The sequence below is a fragment of the Cygnus olor genome, chromosome 6 (genome assembly GCF_009769625.2).
Source record: "Cygnus olor isolate bCygOlo1 chromosome 6, bCygOlo1.pri.v2, whole genome shotgun sequence".
Lineage (NCBI taxonomy): Eukaryota > Metazoa > Chordata > Aves > Anseriformes > Anatidae > Cygnus > Cygnus olor.
The window spans coordinates 21,348,231-21,372,013 of NC_049174.1; the positions used below are offsets into that span (position 1 = coordinate 21,348,231).

Genomic DNA, 23,783 nt, shown 5'->3' on the forward strand with positions numbered 1-23,783 from the left:
TGTGTTAAGTTTTGTACATTAGCCCATGTTCTATGCTGCTTTTCCCAAGTATCTTTGTTCTGAGGTTGAAAGAAATTTGTATATATATAATGTAACATGTAAACTTATTTTCATCTACTGCAACTCATTTTGAGAAGCTCTGGACACAAGAATAAAGAGTAATAGAGCCTTGAAGAAACTTCAGTCTTGAAGAAGCTTCAGTTCCTGAGGAGGAACTTTTTTTAAAAAAAATCTATTTTCTGCTAGAAATGCAGCTTTTATGTTTTCATGATAGCAGAAGATCCAGTTGCTAAATTCTGACCTGGAATTTCTTAGAAAAATAAAGGTAAGACTATGCTTTCTTCTCAGCCAGACATTGTGTCTCTCTTCATATGATGCCCATTTAATATGGTGCTTTATATCTTCTCTAAAATATCAGCTGGAAAATGAATTGAACATCTTTAATAATGTCTACCTGTAGAAATTTGTGTGTTATGTTTACTGTAGTTATTTCCATTAGAAATTAAGGATTTTTAACATTGGAAATTATTTGCAAAAAAGTAAGTATTGTATTCCAGTTAGGCTGGGTTAAGAAAGAGACCCCTCCTCTTCCTCTTAAGTTGAATAAGGTTATTTGTCGTTCTTCAGAGTTCTTCTCAAATACTTTAGGCATGTGATCTCTTTTCACACCTTCTCAGACGCAACTTATAGTGTTAAAGAAAATATAAGGCAGGCCTACATTTAAAAAATTCCTGGAGGTTTTGGCCCATTTTTATAAATAAATAGGTGAAAACATTCATTTTTGGGGTTCTACAACTTACAGGTACATATCTGTGGAATCCATGTTCATTTCTCTACAAAACCTACTTATTTTTGTTTACTTCAGCTTACCAGATACGGCATACATTGGCATGGATGTAAGAATCATAAGCTACTATTTGCAGTCCTAGGTAGGAGGAAACAAGATAGATGAACAAAGGAATTCAAAAGTGACTCTTGCAGTGAGGCAGAAGGTAGAAAGAAAAGAGATGCGTGTGTGACACCAGTGGGCACAAAGAAAATAAGAATAACCATGATGTCTCCTGCTGAGAGAGCAGTGTCCAAAGATATCCGAAAGAGCAGCTTCTGAATTTTTCAGATAGGTTTGAGGTTGCTTTCCAGTCTCTGATCAAATCAGTTTTGAGTGTTTGCCCATCTGCCAAATCTTTTGTTGGTCAGACTGAACCTCATAAATTGTATTCTGCCCAGAATTCCACTCTTTTTTTTGAGGTTGGGATTCTTCAAATGTAGTTAACATGCTTTCACATCTTGTGTAAGACCACAGTATTTGTTAGTATCTCCTTTATTTACAGTTCTTTAGTAAGGTTTCAGTCAATGTGACCAACCAATCCACATTCAGCCAATTACCACTACCCTGTTGTAAATAATTTTCAAAGTAAGATTTTATTATACAAATATTATTTCTGCTATATTCCTTTATTAGTTGATTTTGTATTCTCATAAAAAGTATTTTTTGTATCCCATTATTTATTACCACTATTAATTTTATTAATAAATACCTGATAGTGATTTCATTATTTTTATTTTGTATAGTTGTGAAACACTAATGCCTACAGGCTACTGAGGCTGACTGTACAAATCCATACAAAAATTATAGTCATTGCTACAGGTAAATTATAGTCTAAGGAAAATGACAAAATAGATAGGTGATAAAAGTTGGGAAGAATGGAAGAAGGGAAAACAAATCCTACATGTAGTCAGTTAGGAACTACAAACACAAATTATCGTAGTTTAAATTAGTAGATTACCATTTAAAGAAGAGGCAGGTTGAGAGCAGGTGCTAAATGCTGGAGGCTGTTTTCAGCTTTCAGGAAGTCACTCCTTACCTTGAAAATACCTGCTTCTGTCGAACCAACATTCATGGATTCCTGGGGCTCCTTGTCTTAGGATCCACAGGTAGTTTTGTGTGGATGTCTTTTTACATATCTCAATTAACTCTGAATTGCATTGCATGAATGCATTGCACTTTGAATTGCAGCAGTAACATTTTGGGTGTGTTTTTTTGTTTGTTTGTTTTGTGTTTTTTTTGTTTGTTTTTTGGTGGTGGTGGTGTGTGGGTTTTTTTTGTTTGTTTGTTTTGTTATGTTTTTTGAGAGAGAGAGAGAGATCTATTTCTTACTCAAATATTTTTAAAGCAGTACTTCAAAATGGTAAAAAATAGTTCAAAGATGCCAGGAAAAAACAAGGTAAATGTTAACTACGGAAAGCTGATAATCTATAACTGTAAAAAAAATACTTTGAAGCTTTTCATCAGATAAGGGGATAGGTTTTTCTCTGTGAAATTATCCTCTGTGTACAGATGTCATGAGAAATTTCAGTAAGAGTATTTCTTACTACATAATCTTTGCACCAAACTAACATTTACCTATCCCTTTGTCTTTTGTTTTTATGGTAAATTGAATGCAATTATTACCCAATTTGGAATTTGATCAGAACATAATAACTGAAAGATAACTTATCTTCACTTCCTGAAAAATAATGCCTGAATTTTGCAAAACAACTTTCCAAATAGTAAGAGAGGGAGTTATTATGACTCATTCCTTTAGACTCTGCCTGCATATAGTCCCTCTGTACTCCATTACTTGTTAGGACAGCAGTACTTAGAGTTGAGGTAATTTTCTGATGACATCAGCACACTTCTACACTTTTAAAGCAGCAGAAAATAATCTCTAGCTGATGCTGAAGTGATGCCACTCACCCTGTTGTTTGTGTTTCTCCTACAGTGGGAGCCCCATCTTTTTTATTTGGACTAATGTTTTTACTGGCCTAATGCGAGACAACTAGTCTTATGAATGCTTGTGATTTAGAGCAAATTTTTTTAACCTATGTTTTAGCATCTGAGAGGCTACTTTTCTGCTTGACACATAGGAAGATATTGTTCCTAAATTACAGCCTCTCAAATTAAAGATTAGAATAAGAAAATTATGATATACGGCCATTTTACAGATTCCATTCACTAGTCTTGCACTTATGCCAATACATGTTTGTGTGCTAGTGTTTCAATTTTAATGGAATGAAAGTCTCATAGTCAGCTTTTCCAAGGTTAAAAAAAAAAAAAAAAGGCAGGAAAATAATTCTAATGTCAGTGTTCTAAACGAAAAAAGCAGCCCATAAGACATTGCAAGATTTGCTATTTTTACACTTGAGAAATTTTGAAGAGTGTATGTGGATTGTGTCATGCAAAATGCAAATAACCTGTTAGATAACCTAGTGATTTTAATAAATAATCATACTATCCACGTAATTCTTACAGTGACACTTTCAATTTTACCACTTGCCTGATTTAAGACATCATAAATATATGGCCTTCAGGCCACTTCCTTTGCCTTTTTCAGAAACACAAAAATTAATTTGACATCGTTAGCACAGATATTTCACTTACTTTCTAAGTCATTTTCTGTGTAAATGGTGAGAAGATAATTATATTCAAAAATAAAATTTAACAAGTTATCCATGGGCATAATATAATTAACTGAAAAATGCATAAAATTATGAAAGTATGTGGATAACTTGTCTTGCTCAGTCTTTGTAGTTAAAGGAAGGCACTGAAGGAAAACCAGAAAGGGATTTGTGGAATGAAATGTTCAGACACAATTAAATGGATTTATTTGACATAAGGGTGTTTTTAATAATAACCTGGAGCTCATTTTTTCTTACCAAATCTATTGAATCATAGGCCTGTACATATACAGGATCTAGGCCCAACTTGTATTTCAAATACTTGAAATTCATTTTGCTGAGCAGTGCCAGATACTGAGGGGCCCTGAGAGAGCTGAGGTTTCAGTGCAGTGTTGTATTAACTTTCTAAACTACTCAGATCTTGCACGTATTTTTGTGACTATTCCTTAAAGATACCTTGTTAATGAAAGCTATTCTGAAATGATTAGCTAGGCAGAAATCTTTCCTTGTCTGAATTCTGCCCAGTATCATTCCTGTCTTGGCAGTTTAGTCACAGGATATAAGCAATTACAGAATCACTGAAGGAAGAAGAGAGAATCTGTCAACGGTTTGTAGCTCAAGGACTGCTAAGAGCTTGCTCAGGGCTCCATGCAGGGAACAGAATTACTTTTGTTTCATTGTTTTGTTAAACTATGTCATATACAGAAACAGTAATCAAATACATATTTGTGTGTTCTTCTACTAAGCAATGTTATCTAAATCAGATATTTGGCATAAATATTGGGCATATTTAGTAGAGGAAGAAACTTCTTGTGTAATAGAAGCAGCCAGGAGAGATGTCAGTAGTACAGATGTCCACACTAGTCAGTAGTAGAGGCAGGACTCAAATAATGTTTCCACCTTGTCAAGAAAACTATTTAAAGCATGTTTTATAATAGTCTGACAAATACGGTGAAACCCCAAGTCCGCTAATATTACTTTCCCCAGTCATGTGTTGACCACTTTGTGGACATCTGGCAATACAGATACATGCATTTCTAGTGAAGTCACTTGAAAAGGAAATCATTATTTCCTAAGATCATTACTATAGCACTTTGTGGGAGATTGGGTGTCTGTTTGCAATTTGTAAAAACTGCTCCAGACAGGCAAGGAACTTTAGGCAAAAGATTACTGAATGAATGCAAATGAATACAATATTACATCTCAAATCCAGACTTGGCAACTCCAGCACATAGGTGTTGTGGATTCATGAGGTAATGTAGGGAAGGTTGAATGGTTTTGTGTACAGAAAACACAATTAAAACAATTCATTTCAGGCACTGAAACTCACTAACTCTACAAAAACAATAGTTTTCATAATTTTTAAAATATATTAAAAAATTAGTTTTATATATTATTTATATGCCTCATACTCTTGCAAAGTAGACACTAAATAAGGCTATCATGTCCTGCTTGGTGGCACTGCTTCTTAGCTCCTTAACTAGATCTGCCTTCTGCCATTCCTCCCTCCATCCATTCTAACCTCACCATTGTGCTGTGTGCTGCGTCAGTTTGAGCAACAGGTCCCACTGTAGAATGACTTGGAAGAATGTTACTTTCAGCTGATGTGCTGCATGGCTTATGCACATGCATAAGGAAACCTGTGTTACAGTAGAGAGTTTGGTGAAGATAGAAGGAAAAAGCAGCAGAAACTACATCAGCTGGCACCGGCACTGAAGTCATTCATAGGGAACCACGATCTTAGATTTCCAGTTAGTTTTAGTGTGAAATAATATTATGATCCTTGCCTTGCAAGAAATCAGGACAACATTAATTTCCCACATTACTATATATATATATGAGTATATACTTCATATAGTATAGCAGTCTGTATGTATATACATATACACATACTATAGTATATACATGTAGTGTACTATACTACACTATATGAAGTATATACTTCATAGTATAATGAATATATGAATATAATACTAATAAACTAATGCTAATAAACTAAAAATAGTAATAATTAAACTAAACTAATAGTAATAAATAATAAACCATAATACTAAGGACATACACAAAGCAGGGTTAGCAGATAGAAATAGTGTCTTTTTATAGACCAACAGGAGAAAGCTGAAAAATAAATTATAAAATATCTAAAACTGAGCAGTTGCTTTTAACTGTTATTCAGCCTTGAAAGATGCTGCTTCTATTTCAGGCCTGGAAAAAGTTTCTGTGCAAGTGTGCTTCTTTTTTTGTTTGTTTGTTTGTTTGTACAATCCAGTTTTCCTAAATTATCTGCATTTTCCTTTATAGGTCATTCTTATGCAAGAAGCTAAAAGTAATTAAATTTGCAGGATGAAAACATGGCACAGGCACTGCTGGTACCACCAGGACCTGAAAGCTTCCGCTGTTTTACTAGAGATTCTCTCGCAGCTATTGAAAAGCGTTCTGCAGAAGAAAAAGCTAAAAAGCCCAAGCAAGAACATACAGATGATGATGATGAAAACGGTCCAAAACCAAACAGTGACTTGGAGGCAGGAAAGACACTGCCATTTATTTATGGTGACATACCTCCAGGAATGGTATCTGAACCTTTGGAAGACCTGGACCCATACTATATCAATAAAAAAGTGAGTGAATATTATTTTGCACAAAATAGAACATCATTTTCTGCAGTAGGGAGATTATTTTTTATCACAAAATATGATGGCTAGAGCCATCCAGCCATAATACATAGAAATATCCTTTCATCTAACAGAACTGATTTATGCTCTTCTATATTGTGACTTCAGCATCTGTTATTTGTTATTTACCACAGTGTAAGGAAGATATAACTTCCTTCAACTTTCCTGAGAACATGGCTGAATTTTCCTGATTTCAATGTAGCTGTAGTACTGGATATGACAAACAAAATGTTTCAGGCATGATTTTGCATTGGAAATGGTTGTGTATAACCAGGTAGCATCCATCCAAGTTAGTGAAATAAATGACTGTAGCCATGTTCCTTGCTTCTGTTACAGCTATATAACATATAGTAACATAAATATACATATATGTAGCACAGAGACTTTTTAAATCTTTGGTCTAATAAAAGAGTTTCATAGAAATTCTTACCTAGAATATAACTTTGTATACTAAGCCCTTATTTTGTCTAGTTGCAAAACAACTCTGGAATAAAGTTGCATAAGTAAGTTGAGGAATAAAGTTTTCTAAACAAGTCTACCAATATAGTAACAGAAAGCATGAGTACTGCAGTGTTATTTCTGATCTCCAGTGATCAGAAAAAGTAGTCAAAACTGGAAAAACTCAGACTAGTGAAGACTTCTTAGTCTGCTGCAAGTAGTTAGTAAACTGCAGAATCTTTTGTCACAGGTGATGCCAGTATTTATGTTACATACCAGTCTGATATGCTTGCCAGAAAACAAATGGACATTTTAAATGATGAACTAGAATTAGTCATCACTCCTCCAGTTTCTAGCAGAAACTACTCTTAATCATCAACATGTCAATGCAGACAAAATCATACATGAATTGGAGTCTGTCTTCAGGCTCTGCTGCAGCAGGGCCCTTGGGACAGGCAGTATCTGTCGACTTTTTCTAACTGGGTGAAGGGGTGTAGAGCAGAGAGAAATGCCAATGACTGTGAGGGCACTCTGCCACACATGATGCTATTGTGTGAACAGGCACTGGCAATGCTCCTTTGCCTGTTTTCTTTCGTGGCAGAGTGACGTTTGCTTTTGCTTGCAGAGCATGGAGACCAGATAGGCAGCAAAGGCCATGGAGAGGACAGCATTTTTCTGATCAATGGCAAATTTTTGCAGAGAATAGAAATCAACATGGAAACCAGTGATACCCTACAGCTCTGCTGAGAGCGTAACAAAGACTCTATTATGGTAACACAAAGCAGAGCCATTACCACTGACAAAGAGCAAAAGGAATAAAGAATAGTCATGTCCCAGAGAAATTTCAAAGAGTACCAAAGATGCAAGTGAATCTCAAACACAAATACACTTGGAATAAAAATGAAAACACTTGGGCGATGACCACCAACAGGAACATAATGAAAGTGAACACTCACTCTATGCTTATCAGGTCAAATTTTAAAAGATAATAATTACATTTGGTGCTCACAGATAATGAGAGCATATTGTTCAAAATGAAAACATCATTATTTTTTTTTTGAAGAAATGATTTGTTAGTATAGGTTCTGGTTACACTTGTCTTTGCTCAGAATGATGTCAGCTGGCAGTTTATTCACCCCTTTCAGTTTTTCATGGATACGTTTTTAGAAGATACATATAATTCCTATTGGTAGTGTTTAAGTTCTAAAATGAAATAGAAATTATTTTAAATTATGCTACATTGCTTAGTGACAAGGTGTTTGTCCTTGTAACCATACTTATGTATATATGATTCTCTCATGTAGTTGTTCCAAATACAAAGCGGAGTTCAGAATGGCTCTGTCACAATTTTGGTTTTGTTTGTGTTTGATCACAAGGTAGAATGTATTTGACTAATCTGAAATTCTGACTTTAATCAAAGACTTAATTTGTTAGAAAAAAAAAATTAAAAATATTTTAATGATGAAATGCCATATTTTGCTATTACTGATAAAATGACATTTGTGCTGATAATTCCCACCAATTTTAATAGTATCAGAATTCAGTTCATATGCTAGGAAAGTCAGCGAACTGAAGAATCATCCATGGAAGGCTTAATCCACTGTATTCACAAAAATCAGTTGTTTTCCTCACACAGTAGACAGTAGAATGAAACTTGAAACTATCAGATGAAGAATGGAATACTTTATAAGGAGGTAAAGACACTTGTATAGTCAACATTGTATTTTAATTTTATAATTTTTGTTTTGCAGACATTCATAGTATTGAATAAGGGAAAGACAATTTTCCGATTCAGTGCCACATCTGCCTTGTACATTTTAACTCCTTTTAATCCCATCAGAAAAATCGCTATCAAGATTTTGGTACATTCATATCCTTTTTCTTGATGTTGATTTAAGAGTTGTCATTTAAGATTGAAATAATTACTAGAATATGACTTTTCATATAGATATACAGATTATGTCCATGTGGGTGTACCGTGCTAACTAAATTTATGCTGATCACACCTAAAAAATCAGCTTGTGAATTGCAGTAAGATCTTCCTTCCTAACAGGAGAATTTGCTACTGAACCACCTAAAGCTGTCAGAGCTCAACTATCAGGCTTTATATACAAAAGGAGGCCTGGTCCCATACAAAGCCCTGCAGCTATGGCCAAATTAGTAACAAACCATTGCACTTCAATGTATCTAAGGTCACAAATTTACTAAGATGAGTAGTATTTGTAAGAAATGCAGTATTTCTTCTAAGACCAGTATTCCTAAGCTTGACTCACTCAGCAAGGATAAAAGAGCATGAGTAAAGAACTGGTTTTTTCAGGCATACTTTTCCAGCATTGGGGTTCATGTCCTATTAAAGAACCAGGTCAAAATAAAGGAGAATATTTTCCAATATATTTAATTCCTTTCCAAATAACAACTTAGTTGCCCCTGCATATAGATCTTTTAGAATGATTCCCCGGCTTTAATGAGAGATTACATTTGGGTACTCATTTCATATTTTTACACATGTAAGGATGTGTTCAAGTTTCATTTAAATCCCAAACATGCCATAATTATAAAAGTAATGCATTGTTTTACAGTGAGTACACCATAACATGCCAGATGGCATACTGTTTAAAATAGATAGAATTATGTGCAAAGCTTTATTTTCAGGTCTCACTTGGAATTTCATGTTATTTGCACATATTTTTTTACGCTTAATATTTTAATGCTTTCAGCATTGTAAAATTGTCATGTTTTTCTGACTTACATCCCTTGACTATAATCTACATTATTCAGCATGCTTATCATGTGCACTATTTTGACCAACTGTGTATTTATGACCATGAGTAACCCTCCAGACTGGACAAAGAATGTAGAGTAAGTTAACATTTTTACTTCTTCATTTTTACTTCTTCACTTTCATGTGGCTCCAAACAAGAGGTATTTATGGAAAGTTGCTTATCCAAATGCGCTTTTCCAGAGTCATGAAGAAGTAGATTCCACAAGATCATTAATATCTTTGTTTCCCTCCTGAATAATTTCAATGGCTTAGAAATAATGCCTTGTTCTTTAAAATTATGTATGAAGAATATCTGAATTTATACTGTGAAGTACTGACATGAGCTCTTGCCCTTGGATGTTTTGAGCTGCAGGCTGGAAAAAGAGCTCCAGTACTTCAAATGTGCATTTGAAGTTGTTGCATGTCATTGGTGAGGCCAGCCATATATTCCTTGAGCATCCATGATCTTAGCACAGTGGGACATTCTTTGTGGCTCACCAATGTGAACTCACAAGTGCTAGCCACAGTGGGCAGTCTCTCCCATGAACACTAAACCAGCCAAACCACAAGAAGCTCAAACGACTGAGGAAAGGGTCTTACCTATGAAGGAGTAAGGGAGAGCTGAGAGAAGGAAGGAAACCACAGAGTATCAAGTTCATGATTATACATTAATTTCTATTCTCTAAAAAACTATGGATATATGTTTTCCTTTGAAATATGTTTTCTTTGAAATGATGCTATTGATCAAAAAAAAAAAAAAGAAAAAAAAAGGGCAAATAAAAAAAAATGGTTTTAACTGCTTGTGGCTTCCTTCATTCCCGCCAGTTCTCCACTAGCCATTACTGATTTCTATTTATTTCAATGCATGCTCTGAATGTTATGTATAGAAACTGTAATAGCGTTCACCTGTTCCCCAGCCTGCTCAGCAGTGGCTATCACTGTTACAGTTGCTGAGAGGCTGAAAGGAGAGCAGTAGGATTATAGGTAGATTTCCTTTGTTTGGTCGGTCCACACAGACCCACGTTGGCCTCAGGAAGTCTCTGCATTACTCTGGTTATAACTGACTATTCTATATTTATAAATGAGTGGTTGTTCCCACACCAGTTATATTGGTAATCATGCTCCACATGTTCAAGAATAACACTGTGGGCATGTTTTCTTATATTTAATGTTTATTTATGAAATAAACATGTACCATATGCATGAATATAGTTATTATCCAGAACTGATTTTCATAAAACTCTCTGATTTTAACATTAAAAAAAAATCTGCATTTTTGTAACACTTAGACATCCACCTGATCTATGAACGCAACCAAACAGGCAATGTCATGAACGCTGGAGAATGTACATATAAATATCAAATCTGAAATGTATCTATAAATACTAAAGTCTGACACTATTTTCAAGCACAAACACTGAGATTAAATCAAGCTTTTAGAAAATGATTAGTATATATGTATCTTGGTTTTGAATTTCATCTACTGAATAATTAAATTCATTAATTAGTTGGGACAAATCAGCTTAATGAGTTGCTCCTTTCACTTCTGTTTGTTTCATGCAAGTCATCTTTCATTAAAAATGCCACTGTCTACAAACGTAAGTATGCAAAGATCCATTTTTTCTGCTCTGATGCATTTCAGGTATACTTTCACTGGAATATATACCTTTGAATCACTTATAAAAATTCTTGCAAGGGGGTTCTGCTTAGAAGGTTTTACTTTTCTGCGAGACCCATGGAACTGGCTTGACTTCAGTGTCATTCTAATGGCGTAAGTGGTTCAAGAACTTTTTAAGCTTTTAGGGCATGAAATTAGTGGCAAATACTATTCTTATCATAAATATATTTATTTGAAAGTATTTAATTTCTGCAACATGTGAAGTTTAGATGCTGTGTCACACATTCTAGTACTCATAAATCAAAGTAAAATATGGCAGGATTGAGTACAGAGTTTCAGCTGCTAGTATAATTATTGCTGAGGGACACTAATTTCATGTCCTACATTTTTCTGCTCATCAGAATGGAAGCCATCCCTTTAACTTCATGTCACCATCTTATTACAGGCTATTTAGTTTAATTATCTGTTCAAATATAAATCAGTGAGTGTCACTTCAGTGAAATTTAAGCATAACTGATGAAATTAAATACCTATAAAAGAGAGGTGTACTGAAGAGACAGGTAAATTTTGGAGTATGATTGCTAATGTTGCCACAGAGGTTTTGAAGACCCTCATAATTAGTATAAGCTCTGCCTCAATTCTGAATAACTGTGATTTAATTCTACAGGTATGTAACAGAATTTGTAAACCTAGGCAATGTTTCAGCTCTTCGAACTTTCAGAGTATTGAGAGCTTTGAAAACTATTTCTGTAATCCCAGGTAAGAAGTAACTGTGTAAGGTGTTAGGCCCCTTGTAACTCCAATTGTTATTTGTGTGCTGTCATTGTGTTTGTGTGTGAACTCCCCTATTACAGATATGTGACAGAGTTTGTGGACCTGGGCAATGTCTCAGCGTTGAGAACATTCAGAGTTCTCCGAGCTTTGAAAACAATATCAGTCATTCCAGGTGAGAGTAAGGTTAAACACTGAGGCTGATTGTTGTTCCATTGAAGTTGAATTCACTTCTTTTGAGCATAAGTCTTGTTATTTGTTGCTCATAATGCAAAAAAATAAAAAACCAAAAAGGCATGGATCATAAGCCAGGATTATGATTCTTTGCCTTCTTAGCATTAGCTTCTTTTATTTTGCAAAATCAGCCTTTGAGTTTAACAGATTCTTGCATGAAGCAAAAATGTAAGGCCTATGGATTATTTTGCTTTGTTTTTTCCATGTTTTATTATGACAAACTGTCTCTTTTACATTAAAAATGCTTTAGCGCTATGGCTTTCTTGATTTTGATTTTTTTTCTATTACCACTTAAAATTGAAATTTGCCTTGAAGACAACCAACTAACAACAACAACAACAAAAGTTACAAAAAAAAAAAAAGGAGATAAGTATTGCGCAGGAAAATTTATCAAATAAAAAAATATATTTTTTTTTTCTGAAATTTACTTGCAATTCTGTCCAGTTCATATTGTTCTGGAATTATATTTAATATAAACTGGAAAGTGAATTATTGGCATAGTATTAAATGGAAAGAGAAATTAAGAAATCAAAACATATCTATAACAGCAAAGCATGATTGATAAATTTCCTGCTTGATAATTATATTTTCAGTGTATTTGAATGTATGTACATTGCATATTCATAAAAAAAATATTTTTCTTTCATTCATCTTCACAAGCTCTGAGGCTGTTCATGAAGCTTTACTTTTTGACAAATAAAAATAGTTTCTTTTAAGTGTCTGCATGACATCTTAACAATATAGGAAGGGCAAAGATACTCTTTGATAAATCTATGGATCTTTTCTCTTTGCAGGCCTAAAGACTATTGTAGGAGCCCTGATTCAGTCTGTGAAGAAGCTTTCGGATGTTATGATCCTGACTGTGTTTTGTCTAAGTGTATTTGCACTAATAGGGCTGCAGCTGTTCATGGGCAACTTGAGGAATAAATGCCTGCAGTGGCCTCCAGACAATTCTACTTTTGAAATAAGTGTTATTTCCTACTTTAATAGCACAATGGATGAAAATGGTACATTTGTTAATACAACAGTGAGCACATTTAACTGGAAGGATTACATTGAGGATGAAAGTAAGAACGACTGATGTAACTTTTAAATATATTTGTGGCTATCTACATAAATATTTGTAATTTGGAAAAAAAAAAAAGAATGGCTTATATTTCTGCCTTATATAGAATTATTTACAGTTACTGACCAACAGTAGACACATACAATAAACAAGTACAATAACCAGAAGTGTTCCTAAATAAACTACAATGTAATTAGCAAATAACCACTTTTATTTTATTATGTTTATTTATTTAATTAATTTTTTATTTTGGTAGTACTTAAAGATGCATTTGCTTTTTTCACATATATTTCTAATGCTTTCTACACAGCTCATTTTTATATTTTGGAAGGACAAAGAGATGCTCTACTTTGTGGTAATAGCTCTGATGCAGGGTAAGAACCTTTCAAAAATCCTCTGTTATGTTTTGTAGAAAAAGCAATAACATGAAATCTATCCATAGCAGTTGCAACTTCCTATTAACAGTGTTACAAAACTTATAGGGTTTTTCTGGTAAACAATGATTTCTTACTTAAGTCAAAATATCACTGGCTAAGCAAAATATTCATTAACAGTGTTTGTTCATACTTGATTGGAAAATTATGTTGATGTTGATAAAAGCTGAACCCTTGTAAAGTCTATTTTGGAGATGAACTGATTGAACAAAGTAGGATGAAAGCAGAGACAGAATATGTAAAATATTAAAGGTTGAATCTTTCTTTTCAAACCTAGCTTTTTGCAAAGTTCACTGGCAAACTCTGCCATACATATGTGTCCAATTATTAGGCTAGAATTGTTAACTGAACTCTGATACCTGACTGGCTGTAGTGATGAAGCTTATTAAAAAAAATCTCAGCTTTCGTGTGGGAGATCCCTAACAGTACAATTGGATTTAGCTAATAATATTGTTTAATCTGTCTGTAACCCTAACAACATTTCAGCAAGTATTTTTGCCAGGAAATTAATCATTTGGAATAAAGATTTTATTTGCAAAATGTGACTGAGAAGAATTTAAACATTTGGGGCATTCCAGGTAGTGAATGGATGAAAAGGGTATCTTTTGTTTACACTCATATTTGTTTTTTTCTTTGAGCATTTTTTTTCTGAATGAACTTAATTGTAATTCATGGATTTCATGTGCAAAAATAACATATATTGTCCCAAAACACTTTATATATATATATATATATATATATATATATATAAATACACAGAGGAAAATAAAAGTTAATGAATTAATATCTCCTATTTGGTTTTCACATAGGCAGTGTCCAGAGGGATATATATGTGTGAAAGCTGGTAGAAACCCCAACTATGGTTACACAAGTTTTGACACCTTCAGCTGGGCTTTTTTGTCACTCTTTCGGCTGATGACTCAGGACTTCTGGGAAAACCTGTATCAGCTGGTAAGTAAATTTTATGATGTAAAAAGTAGGCTTATTTGTACATGAGCCGAAATGTTCAAGTAACCCCAAAGCATTATGGTGTTGCAGTATCAAAGATGAGAGGTGGTTTAATACAGAGATATGCTTTCTATTCCCTAGACACTACGTGCTGCTGGGAAAACATACATGATATTTTTTGTTCTGGTGATTTTTCTGGGCTCATTCTATTTGATCAACTTAATCCTGGCTGTGGTTGCCATGGCCTATGAAGAGCAGAATCAAGCAACCATGGAAGAAGCAGAACAGAAAGAGGCAGAATTTCAACAAATGCTGGAACAGCTGAAGAAGCAACAAGAAGAAGCACAGGTAATGATGGATATTGTAATTTCTGAACAGCCTTGTTCTTAAGGCATGTATTTCTATGAATTAGAACATGTGCAAATTATTCAATGAATTGCCAAAAAAAAAAGTTTACCATGACAGTTTTAAAAGTGGATATAGCTGATGAAAAATCAGGAATTAAACAAATGACAAATAAAACCAGCTAATAGTACAGAAATGTTCACCATTGTTGACCATAAAAGTAAAATATTTGTGATAATGGTGTCCTTGAAACTTGACTTTAAGTAGTCATAGTTCATGATGCTTTTATGTTACAGATCTTATGAACTGTGTGAAAAAATTCTAGTAATGTTACTTCTGGTCTGAGCGAGAATTTCCAAGCTTGCTATACTTAACAGTTCCTCCCCAATATTTGGAAAACAGAGAGAATTGTAGTCAGTGTTCTCTTAGGTTTCTAATCAGCAAACTATTTAAGCATATCCCTAATTCAAGCACACTGATTTCAATCAGAAATTTATATACCCTTAGAATAGACAGCAGCACCTGTAACAAAGGTATTATTTCAGATTTTTTTTTTAAAGTAATCTTTGTTTTCTTTGAAAAAAGAAGACAAATATTTTACAGTTTTATGAGAAAAATGAACTTTAATAGATACTTTTATGTGAAAGTTACATATCTGATTGTAAAATATATGCAGGAACTCAGCTCTGGGAGTCAGACATCTGTCTAATTTCTGGACTGATTTTCTGTCACTTCTCATTTGGCATGTAGTCATTTTCAACAGAACAATGCTTATAAAATACTAGTAAATCAGAATTTTCTATGAAACTATAGTTTTGGTAGCATATTGGCACTTTCACTAAATTAGAATGGTACTTTGGTAGAATGGTAGCATATTGGTACTTTCACTAAATTAGAATGATTCTATAGAGAAAGTGCTAATAGAAAGTGAAACTCTTTTTCCTTAAAAAGAAACCTTTATGCATGATCTGTGAAATATAACTAGCATGTCTCTATTTTAGTCATTAAACCCTATCACTTCCAAATCACCAAGCCCTATCACTTCCAAATCACCAACGAAAAAGAAGAATCCTGCAAAATGCAACTTAATGAAAACGTTAAATATCACGAAAGATTGCATTTTTAATGACACTTTCATCCCTGGAAGTCACTAAGCCACTGTTAATTATATCAAGAGATATCTAAATGTTTGTGTGATTCAGTGTGGAGACAGAGAAGAAACTGACCAAGAATTAAGATCTTTTCTTTAGTCTTTATTTCTTTAATGGAAAAAAAGAGACTATGAGGAAGGTTGGATAAAGGCCAAGGCATCATTACTTCTTTTTATATGAATGGCAACTCAATTATAAGAAAAGCAGTATTAGAGTCAAGATTCCTTTTGTACGTGAAAATGTTTTGCTGAATAATTACAAAGTATATATTACAAAGTATATATATATTATATATGTACTTTTGAGTATACATATTTTTGAGCACATCTGTATATATGCTCAAAATATATCACAGAATGTTGTTAGAGGGGGAATTTTGGAAAGAAACATGAAGAGGGAGATAGGGCTAAAAGACATGCCTAAGTCTTTGAGAAGTTTGTGTCCGCTACCAGTGAAGGCAGAAGGAAAGTGAGGAGACTGCAAAGACAGTGAAGAAAGTCTGGATTCAATTTCTTTCAGGCTACTAGCTGGATTGTGATACAACAACCCATATGGTGGATGTTAGGAATTAGTTTTCTCTGTAAAGATTCAGAAGGAATCAGCTGAATTAGAACATAATGTCAGGAAAGAAAAGATCTGGAAGCAGTTCTGAAATACATGAAAAAGCCCCACGCTTATACTTTCCCAACTGCCTTCATTTTAGACCAGTGTCTTGTTCAGGAAGTCTTTAAGGAATAATGATGAAATTGCACTGCTAAATTTGATGTTTCAAGTAGCTCACACTACAAAACGATGAGGAACTCAGTAGTTTACCTTTGGTTCATTTTGTTTGTGTGTATCTTCTCACTGAAAGGTGTACAGCAAGCAGTACTGCCAGAGTGATAACAAAAACAATTGATAAAAGTCTGTAAAATTGTTTGGTTTTGACCTACTGAGAATACCATGTTTTGTAACCTGACAGGCAACAGCAGCAGTGGCAGCAGCATCAGTTGCATCAAGAGACTTCAGTGGTGTAGGGGGATTAGGAGAACTCTTGGAAAGTTCTTCAGAAGCATCAAAGTTGAGCTCAAAGAGCGCTAAAGAAAGAAGAAACAGAAGGAAGAAAAGAAGACAGAAAGAAATGTCGGAAGCAGAGGACAAAGGAGATATTGACAAGTTACCCAAGTCAGAGTCAGAAGACAGTATCAGAAGGAAAAGTTTCCGCCTCTCCACAGAAGGAAGTCAACTGACATATGAAAAAAGATTCACATCTCCCCACCAGGTACAGAGCTCTCTCTCTCTCTCTTTTTTTTTTTTTTTTTTTTTTCTAAATCACATACATCTACTCTAATTTGGTTTTGACTGACAAGGGAGCAGCTTTACATATTGGAAGTTATGTTAAAGGTGAGTGAAGAAAAAAACAGTGTTAATAGTGTTAACTGTTATATTTTGATGTAGTTTGACCCATTCTATTAGCAAAGGAATAAAAAGAACATACCAAGGATAATTTAAAACATTTCTGAAAATGTATTTCTGAAGATGTATTTGGTAGGCTAGAGAGTAATCAAAGACTTTAATTAGCATTTATATATTTGCATTAATCAATTATAGGTTTTCTGTTTTGGATCCATTCCAAAACCATATATATATATATATATATATATATATATATATATATATTTTTTTTTAGCAGACCACATTATCAAAATGCCCAGAATAGGAAATTGTATACTATCATCAGTTTCTATTGCTGTTCTTAGTTAGCTTCTTTAAATGGTATGAGAATGATAATATGAGAAAATAATGAGAAAAGTAGCTCTAATACTCCACAATATAGACAAAATATATAGGTATTGTTTAGGCTTGAATTTAGAACTTAGCCGTACTGTTCTTTTTCCCAGTAAGCTCATTATACAAGCAGGAGAATCATTACAATCATAAAAAAAAAAATAGTTTAGGAAAATCTGTTTCTGGAAACCATTTAGTTCACATTTCACAGCTCTACTCCATTAAATCAAAGGAATTTTTTCTGTTGCTTCAACGTCTACACACAGTTATGGTATTTACACAAAAATCATTCCAGATGTCTCTCTTCAAAACGATCATGTCTGGTCTCAGGCAATAGACAATCTTCAATGCTTATCCTGTTTAATGTTTTTATCAGGTGGGTTAATGTACAGCCTGATATAAAATACGAGATTCGGTGGCAGAAATACCTCACGTGCACTGAGGGGAGGAAAGCTTAATTTGAGGAAAAGAATGCCCAAGTGTTTCTCTGGATAAGAAATCAATAAAATGTAAGGAAATAGCGATTAAATCAATCTTAATTCCTTTGGGTAATATTGTAAAAGAATATTTCTGATCTAATAAAATGTATTATTAATTTTGGGCCAAAGGTTCTCCAAAAAATATTTCATTAATTGGAAAGTGCTTTGAGTCAGGCTGACACAAAACAGTTGCAACTAAGGATCTCATTTTAGACTGCACGGTTGTCCCTGAGTTAGATGTTTATAAGTCCTTAGCTCATAGACTAGGATGTTGAATGTCTTGACAACACTGAAGAAAAGAGTCACTGACAAAGTCTGAGCAGAAGGGAATTTCTAGCTGCTAGTACTGTGCTTTAACTACTCACAAATAGGCTTCTCCATTGTTTAGTCTAAATTTCCTGATGCTATTTTATATAACTATGGTGAAGGGACAGGCTAAAGAATATATTATGTTTATTTTAAATATATTTATTGATGTATAGAGAGATTAATACAGAATTAAAGGATCAGAAGAAAAAACACCTAGTTCAGAAACATACAATAAGAGAAGGAGAATTTGAGACAGATTCAGTAGACAGGATAAGCACTCTGTAGTTTTATTAACATATAACAAAACGTTGCATCTATTTTATTTATATTCTGAAACTCTCAGAAAACTTTCATCCTATCAACTGTCATGAAGAAGTATGCAACTTCCATAGAACCTTAACAAGAAAGCTTAGGAAAGCAGGGCATTTGAAATGACTTTCAATAATATTAAAATTAGATGTGAAATCATGTTGCAGAATGAATAAAAATCCATTAGAATAAAGTGAAAACAAATATTCTATATATCTTAGATTTGAAATAAAGCAAGAAAATAGTATAATAGACAGGAAATGGCTCATCTTGAGACATCTTGAAGAAGCAAATAAGTGATCACCCAAAATTAAATTAAAAAAAAAAGTAATTTACAATTTTAAAATACAAAGAGACTAGCATCATGCAAATAATCTAAATGAGGATAATTAATTGAATCTAAAATTGGCTAAGTGATTGTTTTTACAATTGTGAAAATGTTTTGGGACAAACATTGCCTGCATATAAATAAAACAAAACTGAACTGCTACCTAAGTGGAAGAAGGATCATGGACACTAGAACAAGTAAAGGAAGGTCTGGTTTGTCTGGTTATCCATTCACTTAGCTCCCAAGTGAAACAGGATGTCAAAGCATGAAGCAAGATGGTAAAATGTTAAAGGGAGATAATCTGCCCAGGCAGCCCCTGTAGGGGTTTTGTCCTTTGGCACACTATTCTGTGTGCCAATGAATGATACAGCCTCCATGAAAAGCCAAGCTTTCCTTTCAGATCTTACTTGCCAGGAGCATGAAGTCATATATTTTTCTGCCTCTACATCTGTTAGAATTGTAGCCATTTTGGCCTGTATCTTTTGTCCAAATACATCAGGGACTTTCAAAGCAGGCATTACTCCTCCCAAATCCCTGAGGGGGCTTATCCATTTAGCTGTGCTCAGAGTATGATAACATATATCAGAAAGACTGGACAACACACAAAACATAGCAGCCATGGAAACATTCTCTGAAAAACAAGGGTAGCAGCCAGAACTTTACAAGCATGTGACTTTTTGAAGGACTGTAAGTTGGTCAAATAAATGGCAAATTTATATGTACATATAAATATGTACAAAGAAATGGCAAATTGTGCAATAATTAGCTTACCACTGTCAGAATTCAGTGTCATGCTCTATAAATACTAGAGCTTTTTTAAGGGGAAAAAAAAAATCTTTAGGCATAAGCAATACAGCTCTCCCTTCCCCCTTCCCACTCTCCCCTTCCCCCTTCCCCCTTCCCCCTTTCCCCTTCCCCCTTTCCCCTTTCCTTCCCAGCCAACTTTACAGAAATGAGTTAGAAAAACCATTTGGCTGATATTCTTCAAGTAACAGCCTGAGGCTGACAGCCAGCACAGAAAATTTCATCACAAATTATTAAAAATTGGGGTAGCCATAGCTGTAAGAGCAGAAAACTACATCTCATAGTGGAAAACACCTGTGTGCCATTTACAATAAACAGTATATGTTCACCACATGCATTATGTGTATGCACATAAGTATCTGAGTATGCATATATACGCATATGTGGTGATGTATGCATATATTTAGAGTGTTTGGTTCTCAATATTAATATAGAGTTTTATATACTTTTGTGTAGCTTTCACTTTCAATTTAATTATTCTGGGACAAAAAGCACTGCTAGCGCATATAAGCATTTTCACCTGCAAAACTAGTGAACAAATTCAGAACCATCTGAAACCAGCTTTAACATAACAAGACATGAAGATTCATACAGAGACAGGGTTCAAGAAAGCTTAGTGCAAGGTTTCTTTTTTTTTTCCACAGTTAGCACTCATTTTATTTATTCTTGAATGCTGTTAATAAAATATGTAGCAAGGGAGAAGAACATTCCATTAAGCAGCTCCCACTGTAATTAAAAGATGAATTACCAACAACCACTGATTTATTTTTCTCATTTGTAAGACCGATATCTTTGGGTAACTGTCACTGGTGAATATTTGCTTTGAGTTGACTAATGACCAAGAGGTAGATAGATGTGCAGCCTGCTATAGCACTAAGTGTGTGCAAAAGGCTGCTACTAGTCATGTTCATACTGTACCTCGAGAGCTTCCCCAAGCTGTTGCCTCTGTCTTCAGTTTTACAGGATTGCTTATGTTGTTCCAACACTATTGAGACTGTTATAAAGAGGGCAGACAAGTTCTGATCAGTTGGAATCCCTAGGAGTCTAAAGGATGAAGAAAGGAAGAAAAGTAAATGACTTTTCAGCTTTGTCCTAAGTAGAAGATGGATTAAAAGAAAAATACCTGGAGATCCTTGATAGAATTCTCTCCAGAACACTCATGGGTCCACACGAATTCACCCTGCATTTTTTTTCTCAAAACTGCCAATCTTGCTTATGTCTCCTACACATCTTTTCCTCAGTCCTGCTCCATTAAACTAAAATTTCCCTTGTACTTCAGGTCCCCTAATAAGCACCTTCCCCAAATGGTCACACTGATAGAGTTGAAGAAAAAAAATGATGATTCTTCCTCTTCAGCACTGTAACTCTTCTTCAAAAAGCCAAGAACTTCAGTTCTAATGCTGTCTTGTTTTGTTTTCTTTTTAAATCTTTTGCAGTCTTTGTTAAGCATCCGTGGTTCCCTGTTCTCACCAAGGCGCAACAGCAAAACAAGCATTTTCAGTTTCAGAGGTCGTGCAAAGGATATAGGATCAGAAAATGACTTTGCTGATGATGAACACAGTACCCTTGAAGACAATGAAAGCAGAAGAGATTCTCTCTTTGTTCCAAATCGGCATGGAGAACGGCGCAACAGTAATATTAGTCAGGCTAGTATGTCATCCAGAATGGTACCAGCCCTTCCAGCTAATGGGAAGATGCACAGCACTGTAGATTGCAATGGAGTAGTTTCCTTGGTTGGAGGACCTTCAACACTAACTTCACCTACTGGACAGCTTCTACCAGAGGTAATTATAAGTAAACCAGCAATTACTACAGTTTGGTTCAGGCGCAGAATTTTTCTTACTGTTCACCTCTGCATGCCTTATCATTTCTTACAGCTGTGAGAAATAACTTGCAATAGTTTTTAAATAACAGGACATAAGGGGAAAAACATCCTCAAGCTCCTATGTCTGACTCTCACTACAGTATATTTGCCTTGCCTTCAGCAAGAGATCTGCACATAGAGAGCAAAAAATATAAAACAAATTTGACAATGAGTACATAGTTTGCCTCAACATCAAAGGGAGGCATTTGATATATAACTAAGAATATAACTTAGAAATATGTATAGGAAAACACCCATAAAATGCAACAGAATGCAGTTACTACTCCCACGATAGTTAGAAAGATAGTTAGAAATTTCCCTTATTGAATGTATCTCAAAGGAACTTTTGTTCTAATTTTCATGAGAAATGTACAATTACTATGTATCTTTGCAGCTACATTACATTTCAGGACAAATTTACTTCTATAAGCTAAGTTGTTCTTTTAAAGTTTCAAAACAAAGCAAGCTTTTTCATACAAAATATTTTAATATGGATTCAGTATGGTATTTTGCTGGCTGTAATAGCACTGTATTTAATCTGAAAAAATATTTCTTTTATAAATAAGTGTGGAGATTTCATTATGACTGTCATACATTTCTTTTTGTTTTGGTTTCTCTCCTATCTTGATATAGAGTTTCATACCATAAATTTAATCAAATTAGCTTAAAGATTATGAATATATAGTTCTATATCAGAAATACATTCACTTTTAAAAGATTTAGTCATTTAAGTCAAGAGTCTTCACTAAAGAAATGCTAATAAATACTCCAAAATGGCTTTTCATCTTCACCCTACAATAACCTTGAAATCCCTTGAGTTCTGCAAGCTTTATTCTTTTTCTTCTGGATGGGGACAGAATAATGAAAAAAACCTGAGTGGTTTGTGTGATAGACAGAATTGGTGGTAAAGCAACAACCAAGATTTAGGAACTTTTTAACATTATTCCTGTGGTCCACACTCCAGAAGCAAAGCAAAGCAACTGTAAGAACACCTACATGCTACAGAGTAGTGGCATGTTTGTCACTTTTAAATTGGAACCGGCAAAAAAAAAAAAAAAAAAAAACAGCTTTCAACTCTGATCACTTTTTCACAAAAGAATAATAATAATCACTAGCAAAAAGATACCTAGCAAAAGTCTTGTTCACTTAGTCACTTAAATGAGAACCGTCTTTGCTTTCACATTGGTTTGGTAATGTGTCCTACTGTTGATTATTTGTAGCATCAGATAAAATTTCCACCAAGTTCCTCAATAAGAAACTCCTACAAGGACAGAAATCTTCAGTGTGTAAGAAAGGCATAACATGCTACGCAGAGCTGACTTTAATTGTCACTACACATTTATGCAGTAAATAATTTTAATTGGCTGTTGAAGAGGATGGTTTAATTCCTCGGTATTTCATTTACAGGGCACCACTACAGAAACAGAAATAAGAAAAAGAAGACTGAGTTCTTATCAAATTTCCATGGAAATGCTGGAAGATTCTGCTGTGAGGCAAAGAGCAATGAGTATAGCCAGTATACTGACAAATACAATGGAAGGTATTTGATACATTCAAATAAACAGTTCATTAAATTTCTGTTAACTACACACATACACTGTTGGAATTGATTTGCTTATTTAATGAAAATTGAGTTCACTTATAATTCATATATATGCTATAAAAATACTTTTTGTAAGATGAAAGGATAAGCAGATGAATCCAGTATAAATTCCTATAGGGGAAGTTGCAGATATCCTACTACTCATATTCTAAAAGGACAAGAAATTCCTAAGAAAATTTACAGTGTTCCTAAGGTTACTTTAAGCCCAAATTTAAATGTAAATATTTTAAGTGAGTTCTTAAGTACTTTGTCTCACAGATAAACAAATAGATCCCAAAGTACTTGTAGTCAGAAATACAAGACTTATATTTTTCTCTGAAACTATTCACAAGCCATTCTTACAAACACGTACCTTCCTGAATATACCTTCCTATTTTAGTGCAAGTGTGAACTGTTGGGACCTCCTTGATTCTCAGTATACAAAGTCTTGGTCCTACTCCCAGT

General features: G+C 34.1%; 1 protein-coding gene across 3 annotated transcripts in view; it reads left to right on the forward strand.

Annotated features, from left to right (window-relative positions):
- The first annotated feature begins 124 nt into the window (after positions 1-124).
- The window catches only part of LOC121072256 (sodium channel protein type 2 subunit alpha-like), a 63,389-nt gene continuing 39,730 nt past the window's right edge, over positions 125-23,783 (forward strand). Inside the window, exons 1-13 of one of the 3 annotated variants that reach the window (XM_040561710.1) lie at positions 125-325; positions 5,740-6,056; positions 8,300-8,418; positions 9,318-9,407; positions 10,952-11,080; positions 11,595-11,686; positions 12,727-12,999; positions 13,309-13,372; positions 14,242-14,383; positions 14,522-14,728; positions 16,838-17,137; positions 21,309-21,656; positions 23,144-23,276. In XM_040561710.1, coding sequence (XP_040417644.1) covers positions 5,790-6,056; positions 8,300-8,418; positions 9,318-9,407; positions 10,952-11,080; positions 11,595-11,686; positions 12,727-12,999; positions 13,309-13,372; positions 14,242-14,383; positions 14,522-14,728; positions 16,838-17,137; positions 21,309-21,656; positions 23,144-23,276 — 2,164 coding nt within the window. In that variant the 5' untranslated portion in view covers positions 125-325; positions 5,740-5,789. Of the gene's footprint in view, positions 326-5,739; positions 6,057-8,299; positions 8,419-9,317; positions 9,408-10,951; positions 11,081-11,594; positions 11,687-11,781; positions 11,874-12,726; positions 13,000-13,308; positions 13,373-14,241; positions 14,384-14,521; positions 14,729-16,837; positions 17,138-21,308; positions 21,657-23,143; positions 23,277-23,783 lie in introns of those variants that run through there. The other 2 variants (XM_040561709.1, XM_040561711.1) reach the window with 2 other exon arrangements.